The sequence below is a fragment of the Trachypithecus francoisi genome, unplaced genomic scaffold (genome assembly GCF_009764315.1).
Source record: "Trachypithecus francoisi isolate TF-2019V2 unplaced genomic scaffold, Tfra_2.0 Lachesis_group15, whole genome shotgun sequence".
Lineage (NCBI taxonomy): Eukaryota > Metazoa > Chordata > Mammalia > Primates > Cercopithecidae > Trachypithecus > Trachypithecus francoisi.
The window spans coordinates 51022677-51043056 of record NW_022681460.1 but is presented as its reverse complement, the minus strand read 5'-3'; the positions used below and the strand labels follow the sequence as shown (position 1 = coordinate 51043056).

Genomic DNA, 20380 nt, shown 5'->3' with positions numbered 1-20380 from the left:
CAGAAATTTCTTTTTTTTTTTTTTTTTTTTTTTTTTTTGAGACGGAGTCTCGCTCTGCCGCCCAGGCTGGAGTGCAGTGGCCGGGTCTCAGCTCACTGCAAGCTCCGCCTCCTGGGTTTACGCCATTCTCCTGCCTCAGCCTCCCAAGCAGCTGGGACTACAGGCGCCCGCCATGTCGCCGGCTAGTTTTTTGTATTTTTAGTAGAGACGGGGTTTCACCATGTTAGCCAGGATGGTCTCGATCTCCTGACCTCGTGATCCGCCCGTCTCGGCCTCCCAAAGTGCTGGGATTACAGGCTTGAGCCACCGCGCCCGGCCCAGAAATTTCTTAAGAGATACTTCTTGGTCCTGCTCTCCAGTCATCCTCAACCAAAATGAGAACTCTATGTTTGTAGTCAGCTTAATCAGTTGTGGGGATCACAACTCCCCAGTGTCAACATTAAAGGTTGCAATGTATATTCTTCTCCAAATGTTACTACCTTTGTATCTTGTACTATTTATGTACATGCTGTCATGGTATTCAGGGGATCTCAAAGACTTAGTGATAATTTTGTTTGTTTTGTTTTAGTGGTACTTTGCTTCATGGTGTCAGTTCCATTCCAGTTGGGGCAGTGGGAGCAGGGGCAGGTTCTGCTTCAGATCCTGCAGCCTGGAACAAAGCACTGTCCCCCTTTCTTGCTTAATTCCCTCACCTGGTCTGTTTGGACCAGACTGTGTGGAGCTCCAAAGCCCTACACTTAAAAATCCACAGCACCGCTGGGTGCAGTGGCTCACACCTCAAATCCCAGCACTTTGGGAGGCTGAGGTGGGTGGATCACGAGGTCAGGAGACTGAGACCATCCTGGCTAACATGATGAAACCCCGTCTCTCCTAAAAATACAAAAAATTTGCTGGGAGTGGTGGCATGCGCCTGTAGTCCCATCTACTTGGGAGATTGAGGCAGGAGAAGCACTTGAACCTGGGAGGCGGAGGTTGCAGTGAGCCGAGATCACGCCACTGCACTCCAGCCTGGGTGACAGAGCGAGACTATCTCAAAAAAACAACAAAAAAAATCCACAACACCTTTTTCTCTTTGTTGCTTCTGAAGGAAGGGCTATGCTAACACTATCTACTAAGTAATATAATGTGACCCACATATGTAATTTTAAATTTTCTAGTAGCCACGTTTTAAAAAGCAGATAAAATTAGTTTTAATACAGTATTGTATTGGCCAGGCACGGTGGATCACACCTGTAATCCTAGCACTTTGAGAGGCTGAGGTGGGTGGATCACGAGGTCAAAGAGATCAAGACCATCCTTGCCAATATGGTGAAACTCCGTCTCTACTAAATATACAAAAAATTAGCTGGGCATAGTGGTGCGTGCCTGTAGTCCCAGCTACCCGGGAGGCTGAGGCAGGAGAATCACTTGAACCCAGGAGGGGGAGGTTGCAGTGAGCCAAGATTGTGCCACTGCACTCCAGCCTGGTGACAGAGCAAGACTGTTTCATAAATAAATAAATGAAATAAAGTATTGTGTTTAGCCCAGTAAGTCCAAAATATTATATCAACATGTAATCAGTATAAAACAATTATTAGGTCTGGGCACAGTGGCTCACACGTGTAATCCCAGCTTCATGGGATTGCTTCATGGTGTCAGTTCCATTCCAGTTGGGGCAGTGGAGGTGCCAAGTTGGGAGGCCAAGGTGGAAGGATCGCTTGAGGAGTTCAAGATCAGCCTGGTCAATATAGTGAAACCCCATCTCTACAAAAAAATGTCCTTAAATTAGCTGTGTGTGGAGGCATGTGATCCCTGTAGTGCTAGCCATTCCAGAGGCTGAGGCAGGAGGATTGCTTGAAGCCAGGAATCAGAGGCTGCAATGAGCGATGATAGTGCTACTGCACTCCAGCCAGGGTAACAAGAGTGAGACCTTTCCTCTAAAAAACAAAAAAGAATTATTAGTGAGATATTTTGCATTTCTGTTTTTTTTTTTTTTGAGACGGAGTCTGGCTCTGTCACCCAGGCTGGAGTGCAGTGGCCGGATCTCAGCTCACTGCAAGCTCCGCCTCCCGGGTTTACGCCATTCTCCTGCCTCAGCCTTCCGGGTAGCTGGGACTACAGGCGCCCGCCACCTCGCCCGGCTAGTTTTATGTATTTTTTAGTAGAGACGGGGTTTCACCATGTTAGCCAGGATGGTCTCGATCTCCTGACCTCGTGATCCGCCCGTCTCGGCCTCCCAAAGTGCTGGGATTACAGGCTTGAGCCACCGCGCCCGGCATGCATTTCTGTTATTAAGCTAAGTCTGAGATTTGGTGTGTATTTTATACTTACAGCACATCTCCCTTGGACTAACCACATTTTGAGTCTTCAGTAGCCAGTTGTGGCTAGTAGCCACCTTCATGTCATGAGCAGCACAGTTCTCTTGATGACCTGAAGTCCTAAGATTTCAGGATCCATAACCCCCATCCTTCAGCCTCTTTGTTGCGTGGCTGGAATTTATAAGCATGGACTTAAAAGAGATAATTAAAATTGGGGTCTTTTTTAAGACTTGATTTGTTCAGTCATGTTCCCATGGCTCAGTAAGTGGCTGTCAGTGGATGCTATAAGACATGTTCTGCTCACATAAAGTCTTGGAGAAGAGCTCCCAGCAGGGATGCACAAGGTCTGGCAGCTCCTGAGTGTCTGCAGACGAGATTATGAGGACATATGCTTCCACAGTGCTGTGCTGCTCTATTACCTAGAGCCGGGGTTGGGAGGGTAAGAGGATTTTCTGTGGGTAGAGAAAACTAAGAAATAAATCAAGCAATAAGTCAATACATTGTCTTTGTCTTTTTATTTAGTGGAATAGAAGATGAACTCAACTGAATTCACCGAAGATGTAGAAGAAGGTAAAAAAAAAAAAAAATGCCCTTTTTAGAAAATGTTTTTAACTGAATACTTTTGATTAGGTCATACATTCACATGGTCCAAAAATATACAAAGTTATATAGTGAAAAGTCCCCTCCACCCTCACACTTGTTACCCGGTTCCCATCCCCCTCCACCCACACACTTGTTATCCGGTTCCCATCCCCCTCCACCCACACACTTGTTATAAGCACCTTGTGTCTCTTTTTAAAAGTTACTTTTTTAAAGCACAAAAAGATAATATTTTAGTTCTCTCCTTCCACTGCCTTCCCTCCCCAAAAATATGTTTAAACCAATTTGAACTACATGCTCTTGGAACATGGCTTTATTGTATAGCACTAGCGCGGTGAGATAAAGATTGCATTGTTGGAAAGCGCAGGTTTGTTATGACTAGACATCATTATCTGAACGCTGGTGTCAGAGAGCGGCCCACAGACACCCTGCTGCTCGGAGAACCCTGCTGATTTCTGAGCAGCCCTGGTTTTTCCCACTGAGCCCTATTTCTTCTCTGACACAGTTCTAAAAAGTATCACTGTGAAAGTGGAGACAGAGGCCGAAGATGCTGCTCTGGACTGCTCCGTGAATTCCAGGACTTCGGAGAAGCACTCTGTGGACAGCGTCCTCGCTGCCCTGCAGGACTCCAGCAAACGAAAGCAGCTGGTCAGCGATGGCCTGCTAGACTCTGTCCCTGGTGTGAAGAGGAGGCGGCTGATCCCCGAGGTGAGGGCCCGGCCACTGTCACTCTTTGCTTGGGCTCTAACCCTCTCTGATTCCATGCTGAATCTCCCTCTTCTTTTGGCATCCCAGCAACTGCTGAACCCTTGGGCATGGGAAGGTTTCATTTAAGCTGTCCCATCTCTGGCTTCAGTTTCTCGAAGGTGTCTGTCTTCAACTGGAATTCTTGTTTGTGTTTGGATTCCTGGTGGGTAAAGGGAGCCTTCACATTGCAGCTGCTTTTACGTTACTTGCTGTGCTTTGTGGGGGAAAGCAGGGGCTTGCTGATAAGGAGGACAGTTAACGTAAGCCTACCACACTTGACATAGTAGCTGATTCTTGCAAAAAGTGGGGCATTAGCTGGAGGTCAGGTCTTTTCCTAAATTAAATCGATCATTCATTTATTTAAATAGAGACTGGCTCTCACTATGTTGCCCAGGCTGATCTTGAGCTGCTGGCCTCGAGTGATCCTCCTGACTTGGCCTCCCAAAGTGTAGAATTACAGGTGTGAGCCATAGTGCACAGCCAACTCTTTGTTTAATTGGTTTGTTTTATTTCTCCCGTTGGATGTTAGGGCAGATCCAAACAAATTGGGAAGTTATATATTTTAGGGATTTGGTGAGGCTTTAATTTGCATAATGATGAGACTAAGATTTTAACCAAGATTTAAATGTACATGTTTATAGTGAGGACCTACATTCCACATCATGCAACATTGAGTGATAGGCTTGTTGGTTTTTGTTTTGTTTTGTTTTGTTTTTTGAGATGGAGTTTTGCTCTTCTTGCCCAGGCTGGAGTACAGTGGCACAGTCTCAGCTCACTGCAACCTCTGCCTCCTGGGTTCAAGTGATTCTCCTGCCACAGCCTCCCGAGAAGCTGAGATTACAGGCATGCGCCACCACGCCCAGCTAATTTTGTATTTTTAGTAGAGATGGAGTTTCTCCATGTTGGCCAAGCTGGTCTTGAGCTCCCGACCTCAGGTGATCTGCCCGCCTTGACCTCCCAAAGTGCTGGTATTACAGACATGAGCCACTGTGCTTGGAGATGAGTGATACTTTATTTACTATCTTATTTATTCTTTTTTTTTTTTTTTTTTTTGTGCTAACCCTTTATTCTGGTCTGGATGGCTTTTCTTTTTTAAATGACTTTGTTTCTCTAATTTATTTGGGTTAAAAAAAATTTTTTTTTCTTTGAGACGGAGTCTCACTCTTGTTGGCCAGGCTGAAGTGCAATGACGCAATCTTGGCTCACCGCAACCTCCGCCTCCCGAGTTCAAGCGATTCTCCTGCCTCAGCCTCCTGAGTAGCTGGGATTACAAGTGTGCGGCACCACACCCGGCTAATTTTTGTATTTTTAGTAGAGATGGGGTTTCTTCATTTTGGTCAGCTGGTCTTGAACTCCCAACCTTAGGTGATCCGCCTGCCTCAGCCTCCCAAAGTGCTGGGATTACAGGTGTGAGCCACTGCACTGGGCCCAAAACAACTTTATTAAGATATAATTCACATACTATGCCTTTCACCAATTTAAGTTACATAGTTTAATGTGTGGGTTTATTATTATTATTTTTTTGTCTGAGACAGAGTCTCACTCTGTCACCCAGGCTGGAATGCAGTGGCACAATCTCAGCTCACTGCAACGTCTGCCTCCTGTGCTCAAGCGATTCTCCCGCCTCAGCCTCCTGAGCAGCTGGGATTACACGCGTGGACCACCACGCCTGGCTGATTTTTTATTTTTTGTAGAGATGGGATTTTACCATGTTGGTCCAGGCTGGTCTCGAACTCCTGACCTCCAGTGGTCTGCTGGCCTTGGCCTCCCAAAGTTCTGGGATTACAGGTGTGAGCCACCGCGCCCAGCACTAGTTTAATGGTATTTAGTATATTCACAGAGTTATGCAATTTTAGGACATTTTTATAACCTTACAAAGAGTCCCTGCCCATTAGCAGTAGCTCCTCATTCCCTACTTTTCCAGCTCCTGACAATCACTAATGTACTTTCTAAGGATTTGCCTATTGTGGGCATTTCATTTTTATTTTTAATTGATTGATTGATTGATGGATGGATGGAGTTTTGCTGTGTGGCCCAGGCTTGGAGTGAAGTGGCATGAGCTTAACTCACTGCAACCTCTGCCTCCTTGTTTAAGCAATTCTCCTGCCTCAGCTTCCCAAGTTGCTGGGATTACAGGCAGGCACCACCACACCTGGCTAATTTTTGTATTTTTAGTAGAGATAGGGTTTCACTATGTTGGCCAGGCTGACCTCAAACTCCTGACCTCAAGTAATTCACCTGCCTCAGCCTTCCAAAGTGCTGGGATTACAGGCGGGAGTCACTACGCCTGGCCAATTCTAGGCATTTCATGTAATGTAATCATATATTCTGTGGCCATTTGTGTCTGACTTCTTAGCATAATGTTTTCAAGGTTCATCATCTATGTGTCAGTACTTCATTTCTTTTTGTTTTAACAGACTTTATTTTATAGAGCAGTTTTAGGTTCACAGAAAAATTGAGCAAAAGATACAGATTTCCCATATACTTCCTTACCCCTACATGTGTATAACCTCCCCCATTGTCAACATTCTATACCAGATTGATACATTTGTTAGAGCTGATGATCCCCCATTGACACATTATTGCCCAAAGTCAGTAGTTTACATTAGGGCTCACTCTTGCTTGTATTGTCTGTGGGTTTGCATTTGTAGTGTCATACAGAGTAGTTTCGCTATCCTAAAAATCTGTTATGCTCTGTCTATTCATCCTTCCCTCCCACATAACCCCCAGCAACCACTGATCTCTTTACTATCTCCATACTTTTACCTTTTCCAGAATGTCATGAAGTTGGAATCATACAATATGTAGACTTTTTAGATTGGTTTGTTACACTTAGCAATATGCATTTGAGTTTCCTCCATGTCTTTTCATGGCTTGATAGCTCATTTTCTTTTAGCACTGAATTATATTCCATTGCCTGGATGTATCAGAGTTTATTTATTCATTTACCTACTAAAGGACATCCTGGATGCTTGGATGCTTCCAAGTTTTAGCAATTATGAATAATGCTGCTATAAACATCCATGTATAGGTTTTCTTGTGGACATAAGTTTTTAGCTCCTTTGGATAAACACCAAGGAGTGTGATTATGTTTAGTTTGGTAAAAAACTACCAAACTGCCTTCCAAAGTGGCTGGACCATTTTACAGTCCAACTAACAAGTTCCTCTTGTTCCACATCCTCGAAAGCATTTGCTGTTGTGAGTGTCCTGGATTTTGGCCAGTATAATAGCTATGTGGTCGTATCTTGGCTTTTTGTTTGTTTGTTTAGTTTTTAAAAAAAATTTTTTTGTAGAGATGGGGGTGGTCTCACCATGTTGCCCAGGCTATTCTCAACCTCCTGGCCTCAAGCGATCCCCTTGCCTCAGCCTCCTAAAGTGTTGGGATTACAGGCATGAGCCACTGTACCCAGTGGTTGTGTTTTTATGTTGTTGTTGTTGTTTGAGACACGGTCTCTCTGCTGCCAGGGTGGAGTGTAAAAGCAGTGGCATAGCTAGGTGTGCTAGGTGCACCTGTATTCCCTGCACCTTAGGAGGCTGAGGTGGGTGGATTGCTCGAGTCCAGGAGTTCCAGACCAGCCTGGCCAATGTGGCAAAACCATGTCTCTACAAAATAATTAACCAGGCGTGGTGGCACACACCTGTAGTCCCAGCTACTCGGGAGGCTGCAGTGGGAGGATCACCTGAGCCTGGGAGGTCAGGGCTGCCATGAGCCATGGTTGTGTCACTGCAGTCCAGCCTGGGTGACAGAGTGAGACCCTGTCTCCAAAAAAAAAAAAGCAGTGACACGTCAGCTCACTAATCTCAAACCCCTGGGCTCAAGGGATCCTCCTCTTTCAGACTCCCAAGTAGCTGGGAGTACAGGCATGCCAGCACCATGCCTGGCTAACTTTTAAATTTTTTGTAGAGATGGGAGTTTTTTGGTCGTTTTATTTATTTATTTATTTATTTTTGAGACGGAGTTTTGCTCTTGTTGCCCAGGCTGGAGTGCCATGGTGCAATCTCGGCTCACCTCAACCTCCGCCTGCTGGGTTCAAGCGATTCTCCTGCTTCAGCCTCTGGAGTAACTGGAATTACAGGCACGCGTCACCACACCTGGCTACTTTTGTGTTTTTAGCAGAGACAGGGTTTCTCTATGTTGGTGAGGCTGGTCTTGAACTCCCAACCTCAGGTGATCCACCCCCCCTTAGCCTCCAAAGTGCTGGGATTACAGGCGTGAGCCACCACACCCGGCTGTTGTTCTCTTAATTTGTGCTTCCCCGACAACATATGATGTGGAGAATCTTTTTATATGCTTATTTGCCAGCAGTGTAGCTTTTTTGGTGAAGTGGCTATTAAGATTTTTGGCCCATTTTAATTTTTATTTTATAGAGATAGCATCTTGCTGTGTTGTCCGGGCTCAAGCTCCTGGGCTCAAGTAACCCTGTGGCCTCAAGCCTTTGAAAGTGCTGAGATTACAGGCTTGAGCCACCACACCTGGCTGGCCCATTTTTAAATTGGGTTTTGTTCTTATTGTTGAATTTTAAGAGTTCTTTGTATATTTTGATTAACAGTCCTTTATCAGATATGTCTTTTGCAAATATTTTCTCTCAGCCTGTGGCTTGTCTTTTCATTCTTTTTGGCAGTATCTTGTGGAGCAGAAATGTTTCCTTTTAATGAAGTCCAGTTTATTAATTCTTTCATAGACTGTGGCTTTGCTGTCATATCTAAAAAGTTACTGCCAAACCCAAGGTCATCTAGATTTTCTCGGATGTTACCTTCTAGGTGTTTTATAGTTTTTCATTTTACATTTAGGTTTGTGATCCATTTTGAGTTGATTTTTGTGAAGGGTGTAAGGACTATGTCTAGATGGACATATCTGCATGTGGATGTCCAGTTTGGTCCTGTAACATATGTTGAAAAGACCGTCTGTGTTCCATTGTATTGCTTCCGTTGACTGTCTTTATGCAGTTCTACTTCTGGGCTCTCTATTCTGTTGTGTTGATCCATTTATTCTTGCCCCAGTACCACCCTGTCTTAATTACTGTAGCTTTTTGGTAAATGTTGAAGTCAGGTAGTACAGTATCCGTCTTTTCACTGTGTTCTTTTCTTTCACTATTGTGTTGGCTATTCTGGGCTTTTGTCTGTCCATGTAAATTTTAGAACTAGTTTATTGATATCAGCAAAATAGCTTGCTGGGATTTTGATTTGGATCATATTGAATCTATAGGTCAAAGTGGGAAGAACTGACATCTCGAAAATACTGAGTCTGCCTCTCTATGAGCATGGAATGTCTCTCCATTTATTTAATTTTTTAATTACTTTCACCAGTTTTGTACTTTCCCTCATCTACATCTTGTATACATATGTATTTTGTTAGGTTTATAAGTAAGTATTTCATGTTTTTGGAGACCTGATATAAATGGTATTGTGTTTTTAATTTTAAATTCTACTTGTTTATTGCTGATGTATAGGAAATAAAATTGACTTTTGTATAGTAACCTTGTATACTATAACCTTCCTATAATTGCTTATTAGTTCCAGTTGGTTTTTGGTTGATTCTTTTGGGTGTTCTACACAGACAATCATGTCATATGCAAAGAAAGACAGTTTTATTTCTTCCTTCCCAATCAGTATACCTTTTACTTCATTTTCTTTTCTTATTGCATTAGATGAGACCTTCAGTACAATATTGAAAAGGAATGAGGAGAGGGAGACATCCTTGCTTTGTGCCTGATCTTAATGGGAAACCTTCTGGTTTCTAACCATTAAGTATGATATTAGCTGTGGGATTTTTGTAGGTGTTCTTTTTCAAGATGAGGAAGTTTCCCTTTAGTCCTAATTTACTGAGAGTTTTTGTTATGAATGGTGTTGGATTTTGTGAAGTGCTTTTTCTATATTTATTGACATGATCATGTCTTACCCTGTTGCTGTGGTAGATTACATTAACTGATTTTTAAATGATGAACCCCTTTGCATGTCTAGGATAAATCTAAGTTGGTCATGGTGTATAAAATCAGTTTTTTTTTGGAGACAGAGTCTCACTCTGTTGCCTAGGCTGGAGTGCAGTGGTGCAATCTTGGCTGTCTGCAAGCTCCGCCTCCCAGGTTCAAGCAGTTCTCCTGCCTCAGCCTCCCAAGTAGCTGAGACTATAGGCACCCACTACCACACCCGGCTAATTTTTTGTATTTTAGTAGAGATGGGTTTCACCATGTTGCCCAGGCTGGTCTCCAACTCCTGAGCTCAGGCAGTCCGCCCACCTCTGCCTCCTGAAGTGCTAGGATTGCAGGCATGAGCCACCATGCCTGGCCTCAATTTTTTTAAACATGAGGCTGGTCACGTGGGAGACAGAATTATTACTCAAATCAGTCTCCTGCTAATGTTTTACTGAGGGTTTTGCATCTGTGTTCATGAGAAATATCTGTAGCTTTTTTTCTTGTGATGTCTTAGTCTGGTTTTGGTATTAAGGTAATGCTGGCCTCATAGAGTGAGTTAGGAAGTAGTTTCTCTGCTTCTGTTTTCTGAGACTGTAGAGAAATTATATCATTTTTCCCTTAAATGTTTGATAAAATTCACCTTTGAACCCATTTGGGCCTGGTACTTTGTATTCTGGAAGGCTATTAGTTACTGATTCAATTTCTTTAATAGATAAAGCCCTATTCGGAATGTCTCTTCTTCCATGAGTTCTAGAAGATTGTGTCTTTTAAGGAATTAGTGTCTTTCCTCTAGGTTATCAAATTTGTGGACATAGAATTGGTCATAGTGTTCCTTTATCATCCTTTCAATGCCCATGGGGTCTGTAGTGGGATCTCTCATTTCTGATATTATTAATTTGTGTCCTCTTTCTCCCTCTAAGTTAGCCTGCTAGAGGTATATGGATTTTACTGATCTTTTCAGAGAAACAGATTTTGGTTTCATTGATTTTTTTATCTGTTGATTTCCCATTTGCAATTTCATTGATTTCTACACTAATTTTTATTGTTTCTTTTCTTCTGCTTACCTTGGATTTAATTTGCTTTTCTAGTTTTCTCAGGTAAAAGCTTAGATGATTTTTAGATCTTTTCTATTATATGCTTTCAATACTATAAATTTTCCTTTAACAACTCTTTTTGCTGCATTTCACAAATTTTGGTAAATTGAGTTTTCATTTTCTTTCTTTTCTTTTTTTGAGATGGGGTCTCACTCTGTCACCCAGGCAGGGGTGTAGTGGTGCAGTCTTGGCTCACTGTAACCTCTGCCTTCCAAGTTCAAGCAATTACCCTGCCTCAGCCTACTGAGGAGCTGGGATTACAGGCGCCCACCACCATGCTTGGCTAATTTTTGTCTTTTTAGTAGAGACAGGGTTTTGCCATGTTGGCCAGGCTGATCTCGAGCTCCTGACTTCAGGTGATCCACTGCCTCTGCCTTCCAACATGCTAGGATTACAGGCATGAGCCACTGTACCTGGCCTAATTTTCTCTTTTTTTTAGCATGTTAATTATACTTTTTTCTTAAATATTTTTTTCTTTTTTTTTAATGGTTGCCCTCAAGTTTGCAACATATATTTACAACTAGTCCAAGTACATGTTCAAATAACTTACCACTTCAGGAGTGGTGTGAGTACCTTATAATGAAAGAGTCCAAATTCCTCCCTCTTCTCCCTTGTGTTATTGCTGTCATTCATTTATATATAAGTGCGTGTACACGCGCGTGCGAGCATATATACTTGACTGCATTGTTGCTGTTATTATTTTGAACAAAGAGTTCTCAAAGTAACAAATATAAAGTTTTTTTTTTTTTTTTTTTTTTGAGGCGGAGTCTCGCTCTGTCGCCCGGCTGGAGTGCAGTGGCCGGATCTCAGCTCACTGCAAGCTCCGCCTCCCGGGTTCACGCCATTCTCCTGCCTCAGCCTCCCAAGTAGCTGGGACTACAGGCGCCCGCCATCTCGCCCGGCTAGTTTTTTGTATTTTTAGTAGAGACGGGGTTTCACTGTGTTAGCCAGGATGGTCTCGATCTCCTGACCTCGTGATCCGCCCGTCTCGGCCTCCCAAAGTGCTGGGATTACAGGCTTGAGCCACCGCGCCCGGCAAATATAAAGTTTTTATTTTACCTTCAGTGATTCCTTCCCTGATGCACTTTCTTTCTTTATGTAGATTCATGTTTCTGACCTCTGTCATTTTCTTTCTCGCTGAAGAAGTCCTTTGAACATTTCTGGCAACAAGCTCCCTAATTTATTTTATTTATTTATTTATTTGAGACAGAGCCTTGCTCTGTCGCCCAAACTGGAGTACAGTGGCGCAGTCTTGGCTGAATGCAACCTCCACCTCCCAGGTTCAAGTGATTCTCGTGCCTCAGCCTCCCCAGAAGCTGAAATTACAGACATGTGCTACCACACCCAGCTAAGTTTTGTATTTTTATTAGAGACAAGGTTTCTTCATGTTGGCCAGGATGAGCTCGAACTCGTGACCTCAAGCAATCTGCCTGCCTTGGCCTCCCAAAATGCTGGGATTACAAACATGAGTCAGCATACCTGGCCTCTGTAGTATAATTTAAAATCAGGTAATGTGATTCCTTCAGGTGTGTTCTAGGATAGCTTTGGATATTCTGGGTCTTTGGTGCTTCCATATAAGTTTTAGGATTATTTTTTCTGTTTCTGTGAAGAATATCACTGGAATTTTGATAGGGATTGTATTAAATCTGTAATTGGTAGCCGGGTGCAGTGGCTCACGCCTGTAATCCCAGCACTTTGGGAGGCTGAGGTGAGTGAATCATTTGAGGTCAGGAGTTCGAGACCAGCCTGGCCAACATGGTGAAACCCCATTTCTACTAAAAATACAAAAATTAGCTGTGCACAGTAGCGCGTGCCTGTAGTCCCAGCTACTCGGGAGGCTGAGGCAGGAGAATCGCTTGAACCTGGGAGGTGGAGGTTGCAGTCAGCCGAGATCCTATCACTGCGCTTTATCCTGGGTGACACAGCGAGGCTGTGTCTCAAAAAAAATAAAATCCTTTTTTTTTTTTTTTTGAGACGGAGTCTCGCTCTGTCGCCCAGGCTGGAGTGCAGTGGCACAATCTCAGCTCATTGCAAGTTCCGCCTCCCGGGTTCACACCATTCTCCTGCCTCAGCCTCCTGAGTAGCTGGGACTACAGGCCCCTGCCACCATGCCCGGCTAGTTTGTTTTTGTATTTTTAGTAAAGACGGGGTTTCACCGTGTTAGCCAGAATGGTCTCAGTCTCCTGACATTGTGATCCACCCGCCTAGGCCTTCCAAAGTGCTGGGATTACAGGCGTGAAAAAAAAAATAAAATCTTTAGTTGGCTTTTGGTAGTGTGGATAATATTTCACTTTAACAATATTGATTTTTCGAATCATGAATGTGGAATATCATTCCTTTTTTTGTGTCTTCTTCAGTTTCTCACATGAATGTTTTACCATTTTCATTGTAGAGATATTTCACTTTTTTTTTTTTTTTTTTGAGACAGAGTCTCACTCTTTTGCCCAAGCTGCTGTGCAATGGGGCAATCTTGGCAACCTCACCTCCCAGGTTCAAGTGATTCTCCTGCCTCAGCCTCTCAAGTAGCTGGGATTACAGGCACCCGCCATCACGGCCGGCTAATTTTTGTATTTTTAGTAGAGACCAGGTTTCGCCATGTTGGCCAGGCTGGTCTCCAGCTCCTGACCTCAGATGATCAGCCAGCCTCAGCCTCCCAAAGTGGTAAGATTACAGGCATGAGCCACTGCGCCTGGCCGAGATCTTTCACTTCTTTGGTTAAATTAATTCCTAGATAATTTATTTTTATGTGTAGCTATCGTAAATTATATTACTTTCTTGATTTCTTTTTCAGATTGTTCAATTTCAGCACATAGAAATACTCCTGGTTTTTGTATGTTGCTTTTGCATCCTGCCACTTTACTGCATTTGAATGTCAGTCCCCTTCCTTCTTGCTTGCACAGTTTCTAAGGAGAATGTCAGTGTAATTCTTATCTTTGCTCCTCTATAGGTAAAGTGTTTTGTTCCCCACCTTACTTCTTTCAGGATTTTTTTTTTATCTTTGATTTTCTATAGTTTGAAAACAATATGCCTAGGTATAGTGGATTGTTTTGTTTTGTTTTGTTTTGTTTTTCATGTATCATGTTTGCTATTCTCTGAACATCTTAGATCTGTGGTTTGGTATCTTACCTTAATTTGGGGACATTCTCAGTCATTGTAGTTTCAAATATTTCTTCTATTCCTTTCTGTCTTTCCATGTATTCCCATGGTGTATATGTACCACCCTTTGTAACACTTTTTGTAGTTGTCCCACAGTTCTTGGTCAGTCTGTTCAATTTTTCCAGTCCTTTTTCTCTTTGCTTTTCTGTTTTTGAGGTATCTATTAAGATATCCTCAAACTCAGAGATTTCTTTTTTCAGCCATGTCCAGCCTACCAAAAAACCCATCAAAAGGATTCTTCTAGCTGGGTGTAGTGGCACATGCCTATAGTCCTAGCTAGCTACTTAGGAGGCTGAGGCAGGAGGATTGCTTGAGGCCAGTAGTTTGAGGCTGCAGTGAGCCAAGATTGCACCACTGTATTTCAGCCGGGAGGGGGCAAAGCAAGAACCTGTCTCTAAACAAAAAAAAAAAGGACTCTTCATTTCTATTACAGTGTTTTTTTTTATACCTAGAATTTCTTTTTTATCATTTCTTAGAATTTCAGGCCGAGTGTGGTGACTCATGTTTGTAATCCCAGCACTTTGGGAGGCTGAGGCGGGAGGATCGCTTGAGCCCAGAGTTTAAGACCAGCCTGAGCAACATAGCAAGACCCTGTCTCTAAAAAAAAAAAAAAAAAGGTATTTCATTTGTGTGTCCCTTGACCATCTGTTTTTGTTTTTGTTTTTGTTTGTTTGAGATGGAATCTTGCTCTGTCACCCAGGCTGTGGAGTGTGCAGTGGCACGATCTCAGCTCACTGCAACCTCTACCTCCCAGATTCAAGTGATTCTCCTGCCTCAGCCTCCTGAGTAGCTGGGATTACAGGTGTGTGCCACCATGTCCAGCTAATTTTTGTATGTTTAGTAGAGATGGGGTTTCACCATGTTGATCGGGCTGGTCTCAAACTCCTGACCTCATGATCCGCCCGCCTCGGCCTCCCAAAGTGCTTGCAACCAGCCGACCATCTATTCTTGCATGTTGTCTACTTTAGCCATTAGAGTCCTTGGCATATTAATCATAGTTGTTTCACATTCTCTGTTTGATAATTCCAGCATCCCTACCACCTGTGAGTCTGGTTTGGTCTTAGTATGCCTTGTAGTTTTTTCTTTTCCCTTTTTTTTTTTTTTTGAGATAGAGTCTTGCTTTCTTACCCAGGCTGGAGTGCAGTGGTGCTGTCTCTGCTCACTGCAACCTCCACCTCCAGATTCAAGTGGTTCTCCTGCCTCAGCCTCCCAAGTAGTTACGATTACAGGCATTCACTGATTTTTGTATTTGTAGTAGAGATGGGGTTTTGCCATGTTGACCAGGCTGGTCTCAAACTCCTGACCTCAAGTGATCCACCCGCCTCGCCTCTGAAAGTGCTGGGATTATTGGCCCAGCCTTGTAGGGTTTTTTCTTTCTTGTTTTTTGAGATGGAGTCTTGCTCTGTCACCCAGGCTGGAGTACAGTGGCATGATCTCGGCTCACTGCAACCTCCGCCTCCCGGGTTTAAGCAATTCTCCTGCCTCAGCCTCCCTAGTAGCTGTGGCTACAGGCGCACACCACCATGCCCAGCTAATTTTTGTAGTTTTAGTAGAGACAGGGTTTTACTGTGTTGACCAGGATGGTTTCAATCTCTTGACCTTGTGATCTGCCCACCTTGGCTTCCCAAAGTGCTGGGATTACAGGCAAAAGCCACCATGCCCAGCCAGTTTTTTCTTAATAAGCAGACATGGTATCCTGAGTACAAGGAACTCCTGTGAATAGTCCTTCAGTAATGTTGGAGGAGAGGAAGGAAGGGAGAGAGCAGCATTCTCCAGTCCTGGATTTGGTCTCCGTTTTTTTTTTTTTTTAGACTGAGTCTTGCTCTGTCTCCAGGCTGGAGTGCAGTGATGTGATCTCCGCTCACTGCAACCTCCACCTCCCGGGTTCAAGCAATTCTCCTGCCTCAGCCTCCCAAGTAGCTAGGACTATACAAGTGCACGCCACCATGCACAGCTAGTTTTTGTATTTTTAGTAGAGAGAGGGTTTTACCACGTTGACCAGGATGGTCTCCATCTCTTGACCTGGTGATCTGCCTGCCTCAGCCTCCTGGGGTGCTGGCATTACCAGCGTGTGCCTGGCCAGGTCTCAGTCTTTTAGCAGCCCTGGATCTCTGGACTGTGAACTTCACTTGGACTTCTTTGTTCCTCCGTTCCTCTCTTAAGTGGGACAGGATGAGTCAAGTGGGCTGATGTTAGGTGTTTCTTTTCCTCCAGGTAGAAGGCTGGAGCTGGAGCTGGGTATCTCCCTTCCTGTCAGTTAGGCTCTGATAAAACCCCTGCAGGTTTAGCTCACATTAAATAGTTCTCCTGAGGGTAAGCCTTAAGAAAAGAGAAGGCGGTCTGGCGCGGTGGCTCACGCCTGTAATCCCAGCACTTTGAGAGGCGCAGGCGGGTGGATCACAAGGTCAGGAGCTCGAGACCATCTTGGCTAACACAGTGAAACCCTGTCTCTACTAAAAATACAAAAAAAAATTAGCCGGGCGAGGTGGCGGGCGCCTATAGTCCCAGCTACTCAGGAGGCTGAGGCAGGAGAATGGTGTGAACCCGGGAGGCGGAGCTTGCAGTGAGCTGAGATCATGCCACTGCCCACCAGCCTGGGTGACAGAGCAAGACTCTGTCTCAAAAAACATAAAAAAGAATAAAGAAAAAGAAAAGAGAATGCTTTGATATTTCAAATTGGTTCCCTTTCCTCTCCACCTGCCAGAAGTAGAAGGGGATTTTCCTCTAATATTCACTGTGAGAACCTGGTAGGGTTCTTGGAGGTAGTATATCCAGAATTTATTCCTTCTGGTGGGTTCTTGGTCTCGCTGACTTCAGGAATGAAGCTGCGGACACTTGCGGTGAGTGTTTACAGCTCTTAAAGATGGTGTGTCCGGAGTTTGTTCCTTCAGATGCTCAGATATGTCGGGAGTTTATTCCTTCTGGGGGGTTTGTGGGTTCATGGCCTCGCTGACTTCACAAGTGAAGCTGTGGACCTTCACAGTGAGTACAGCTTTTTTTTTTTTTTTTTTTTTTTTTTTTTTGAGGCGGAGTCTCGCTCTGTCTCCCGGACTGGAGTGCAGTGGCCGGATCTCAGCTCACTGCAAGCTCCGCCTCCGGGTTTACGCCATTCTCCTGCCTCAGCCTCCCGAGTAGCTGGGACTACAGGCGCCCGCCACCTCGCCCAGCTAGTTTTTGTATTTTTAGTAGAGACGGGGTTTCACCGTGTTAGCCAGGATGGTCTCGATCTCCTGACCTCGTGATCCACCCATCTCGGCCTCCCAAAGTGCTGGGATTACAGGCTTGAGCCACCGCGCCCGGCCGAGTACAGCTCTTAAAGGTGGCACGTCCAGAGTTGTTTGTTCCTCCTGGTGGGTTCATGGTCTCGCTGACTTCAGGAATGAAGCCGCAGACCCTTTTGGTGAGTGTTACAGCTCATAAAGGTAGTGCGGACCCAAAGAATAAGCAGCAGCAAGGTTTATTGTGAAGAGCAAAATAATCAAGCTTCCACAGCATGGAAGAGGACTTGAGTGGGTTGCTGCTGCTGGCTCGGGTGGCCAGCTTTTATTCCCTTATTTGGACCTGCCCATGTCCCGCTGATTGGTCCATTTTACAGAGCGCTGATTGGTCCATTCTACAGAGTGCTGATTGGTGCGTTTATAATCCTTTAGCTAGACGGAGCGCTGATTGGTGCATTTTTACAGAGTGCTCATTGGTGCATTTACAGTCCTTTAGCTAGACACAGAGCACTGATTGGTGCATTTGTACAGTGTTGATTGGTGCATTTACAATCCTTTAGCTAGACACAGAGTGCTGATTGGTGCGTTTGTACAGAGTGGTGGTTGGTGCATTTACAATCCTTTAGCTAGACACAGAGTGCTGATTGGTGTGTTTGTACAGAGTGGTGGTTGGTGCATTTACAATCCTTTAGCTAGACACAGAGTGCTGATTGGTGTGTTTACAATCCTCTAGCTAGACAGAAAAGTTCTCCAAGTCCCCACCCGACCCAGAAGCCCAGCTGGCTTTACCTCTCAGTGGAACCCACAAAAGTGTGGGACCCGTGCTGATTGGGTACCCCTGGAGATTTTAACTCTCAGACTTGTCCACACTGCGTCTCCAGCGGCTCCCCAGTTGCAGTTCATGTTTCCCTGCCCTCGCCCTGGTTCCTGTGGAAGTCTGCTCTCGGGTGTCTGCTATGGTAAGCTGGGAGTCTCTGTATTCACCCGTCTGTTTTGCCAAGTCTGGGGGCAGTGGTTTGCCCTGTGACCTTACCAGTCTTATGGGTCTAAGAAAACGTGTTGATTTTTTCAGTTTGTTCAGCTTTTTCCTTATAGTTAGGATGGAGGGCTGACTTTCAGGCTCCTTCCATGCTGGACCAGAAACCTGAAGCCCTTCATCTTCTTCCATGGCCAAATAATATTCCATTGTATAGATCCTTTTTTGTTTTTGTTTTTTTTTTTTTTTTCAAGATAGGGTCTCACTGTCTTGCCAAGTCTGGTCTCAAACTCCTAGCCTCAAGGGATCTCCCGCCTCAGCCTCCCAGAGTGTTGGGATTACAGGCGTGAGCCACAGAGCCCAGCCTCACCACCTTTTGTTTATCCATTCATCAGCTGACAGACATTTTGGGTTGCTTCTAGTTTTTGAGCATCATAATTAATAGTTAAATGAGACATTTAAAAAAATCTATAATGTCCAGAAGACAATGTTGATTTTTTTTTTTTTTTTAAATATCTATGAGTATTTTTTTTGAGGCACGGTCTTACTCTATCACCCAGGGTGAGTGCAGTGATGTGACCACGGCTCACTGCAGCCTCAACCCCCTGGGCTCAGTGGATCTTCCCACCTCAGCCTCCCAAATATCTGGGACTGCAGGCACGCACCACCACACCCAGGTAATTTTGTTTTCTGGGGTCATTTTTTTTTGTATACTTGGGGTTTGGCCATGTTGCCCAGGCTGGTCTGGAACTCCTGGGCTCAAGCATTCCTCTCGCCTCAGCCTCCCAAAGTGCCGAGATTACAGGCATGAACCATCGTGCCTGGTTGATAATTTTTAATAAAGGAATAATTAGAAATATTCCACCCTCGACTCTGACTGCCTCACCCTGCCACTTGCTGCATACCTTGTGATCTGGCAAGTTTCATGCATGGATGGCAGTTTCTAGTGCAGTAAGTAATAACTAGATGAAAACCCACAAATCTGATCTGTGATCTGCTGTGGCAGATGAAAGCTACAAGACAGTTTTACTTTATTATCCTTTTCCTTTGTGATTGACATTTAGATGTTTTCCAATTTTATATTATTACAAGTAATGCTGGGAAAACATCCCCATACGTCAACACAGTGACTGTATGAGTGTTTCTGTAGGTTAGATTCCTAGAGGTTACGCTGGAAATGATGAGAAGTTTGACAAGCAGTATGTTAATTTCCCAAAGGAACCCCCAAAAATATTTTTCTCTGTGTCACATTACATTTCTGTTTGTGATCACCTAAAGGAACACCCAAAAATATTTTTCTGTGTCACATTACATTTCTGTTTGTGATCAGTTCTGCAAACTCACTTCAAGTTTTCAAGTAAAGCCAGAGTTCAGGACATGGAAGAGAAAGTTTAGCGTATCAGTTCACTTGTGCTATGTTATGTTATGTAGCACAGAACTACTCCAGAACCTAGTAGTTTAAAGCAACCACTAGGCTGCGCGTGGTTGCTCACGCCTGTAATCCCAGCACTTTGGGAGGCTGAGGCAGGCGGATCACCTGAGGTCAGGACTTCCAGACCAGCCTAACCAACATGGCGAAACCTGTGTCTGCTAAAAACACAAAAATTAGCCCGGTGTGGTGGTGCATACCTGTAATCCCAGCTACTTGGAAGGCTGAGGCAGGAGAATCGCTTGAACCCAGGAAGAAGAGGTTGTAGTGAGCCAAGATCACACCACTACACTCCAGCCTGGGTGACAGAGCGAGACTCCTGAGACTTCATCTCAAAAAAGAAAAGCAATCACTATTTTATTTTTTCATGATTCTCTGGACCAGCTGGTGGTTCTGATTTGGCCCTCATCCTGCTTCCTCGGCCAAACTCCACATTGTTCTGCCGGTCAGTGACCTGCCATCATGCTTGTGCCTGTCAGTGTGCTCCTGACGTCCTGTCGACGTCCACCCAGTTGTGTGTTCTTCCACCTGTGTGTTTCTGTAGACATCCAGCTGCTCGTATCTTCTTCCACTGATCCCCTCCTCTCGACATTCAGCCGTTTGTGTGCCTGCCTGCTAGGGTCTTGGGGATTTCTATAGGCACAGGATAGAAACGGGGGCGTGGCAGGCCAGGGTGGTCTTGGAAAATGCAACATTTGGGTGCGAAGGCAGGAGTGCCTATCCTCACCTAGGTCCGTGGGCACAGGCCTGAGGGTGGAGCCCTAGCTCAGGGACGCACCCTTCTCTACCCAGCAATTCCATAGCCCCCTCCCATATCACTACCAGCATGCTAAAATACCAGAACAAGCAAGAGAGTTGGGTCAGACTAGGGGCAGATCACCAAGACTCAGGTTCTTCCACCGTCACAAGGGGTGACACTGCCCGCCTCGCTGGGCTGTTGTGGATCACTGA

General features: G+C 44.6%; 1 protein-coding gene across 1 annotated transcript in view; it reads left to right on the top strand.

Moving 5' to 3' along the window:
- Positions 1-20380, top strand: part of BEND3 (BEN domain containing 3) — a 51202-nt gene that overhangs the window by 16016 nt on the left and 14806 nt on the right. Inside the window, exons 2-3 of the mRNA XM_033234754.1 lie at positions 2820-2867; positions 3403-3605. Of these exons, the coding sequence (XP_033090645.1) occupies positions 2831-2867; positions 3403-3605 (240 nt within the window). The 5' untranslated portion in view covers positions 2820-2830. The remainder of the gene's footprint in view (positions 1-2819; positions 2868-3402; positions 3606-20380) is intronic.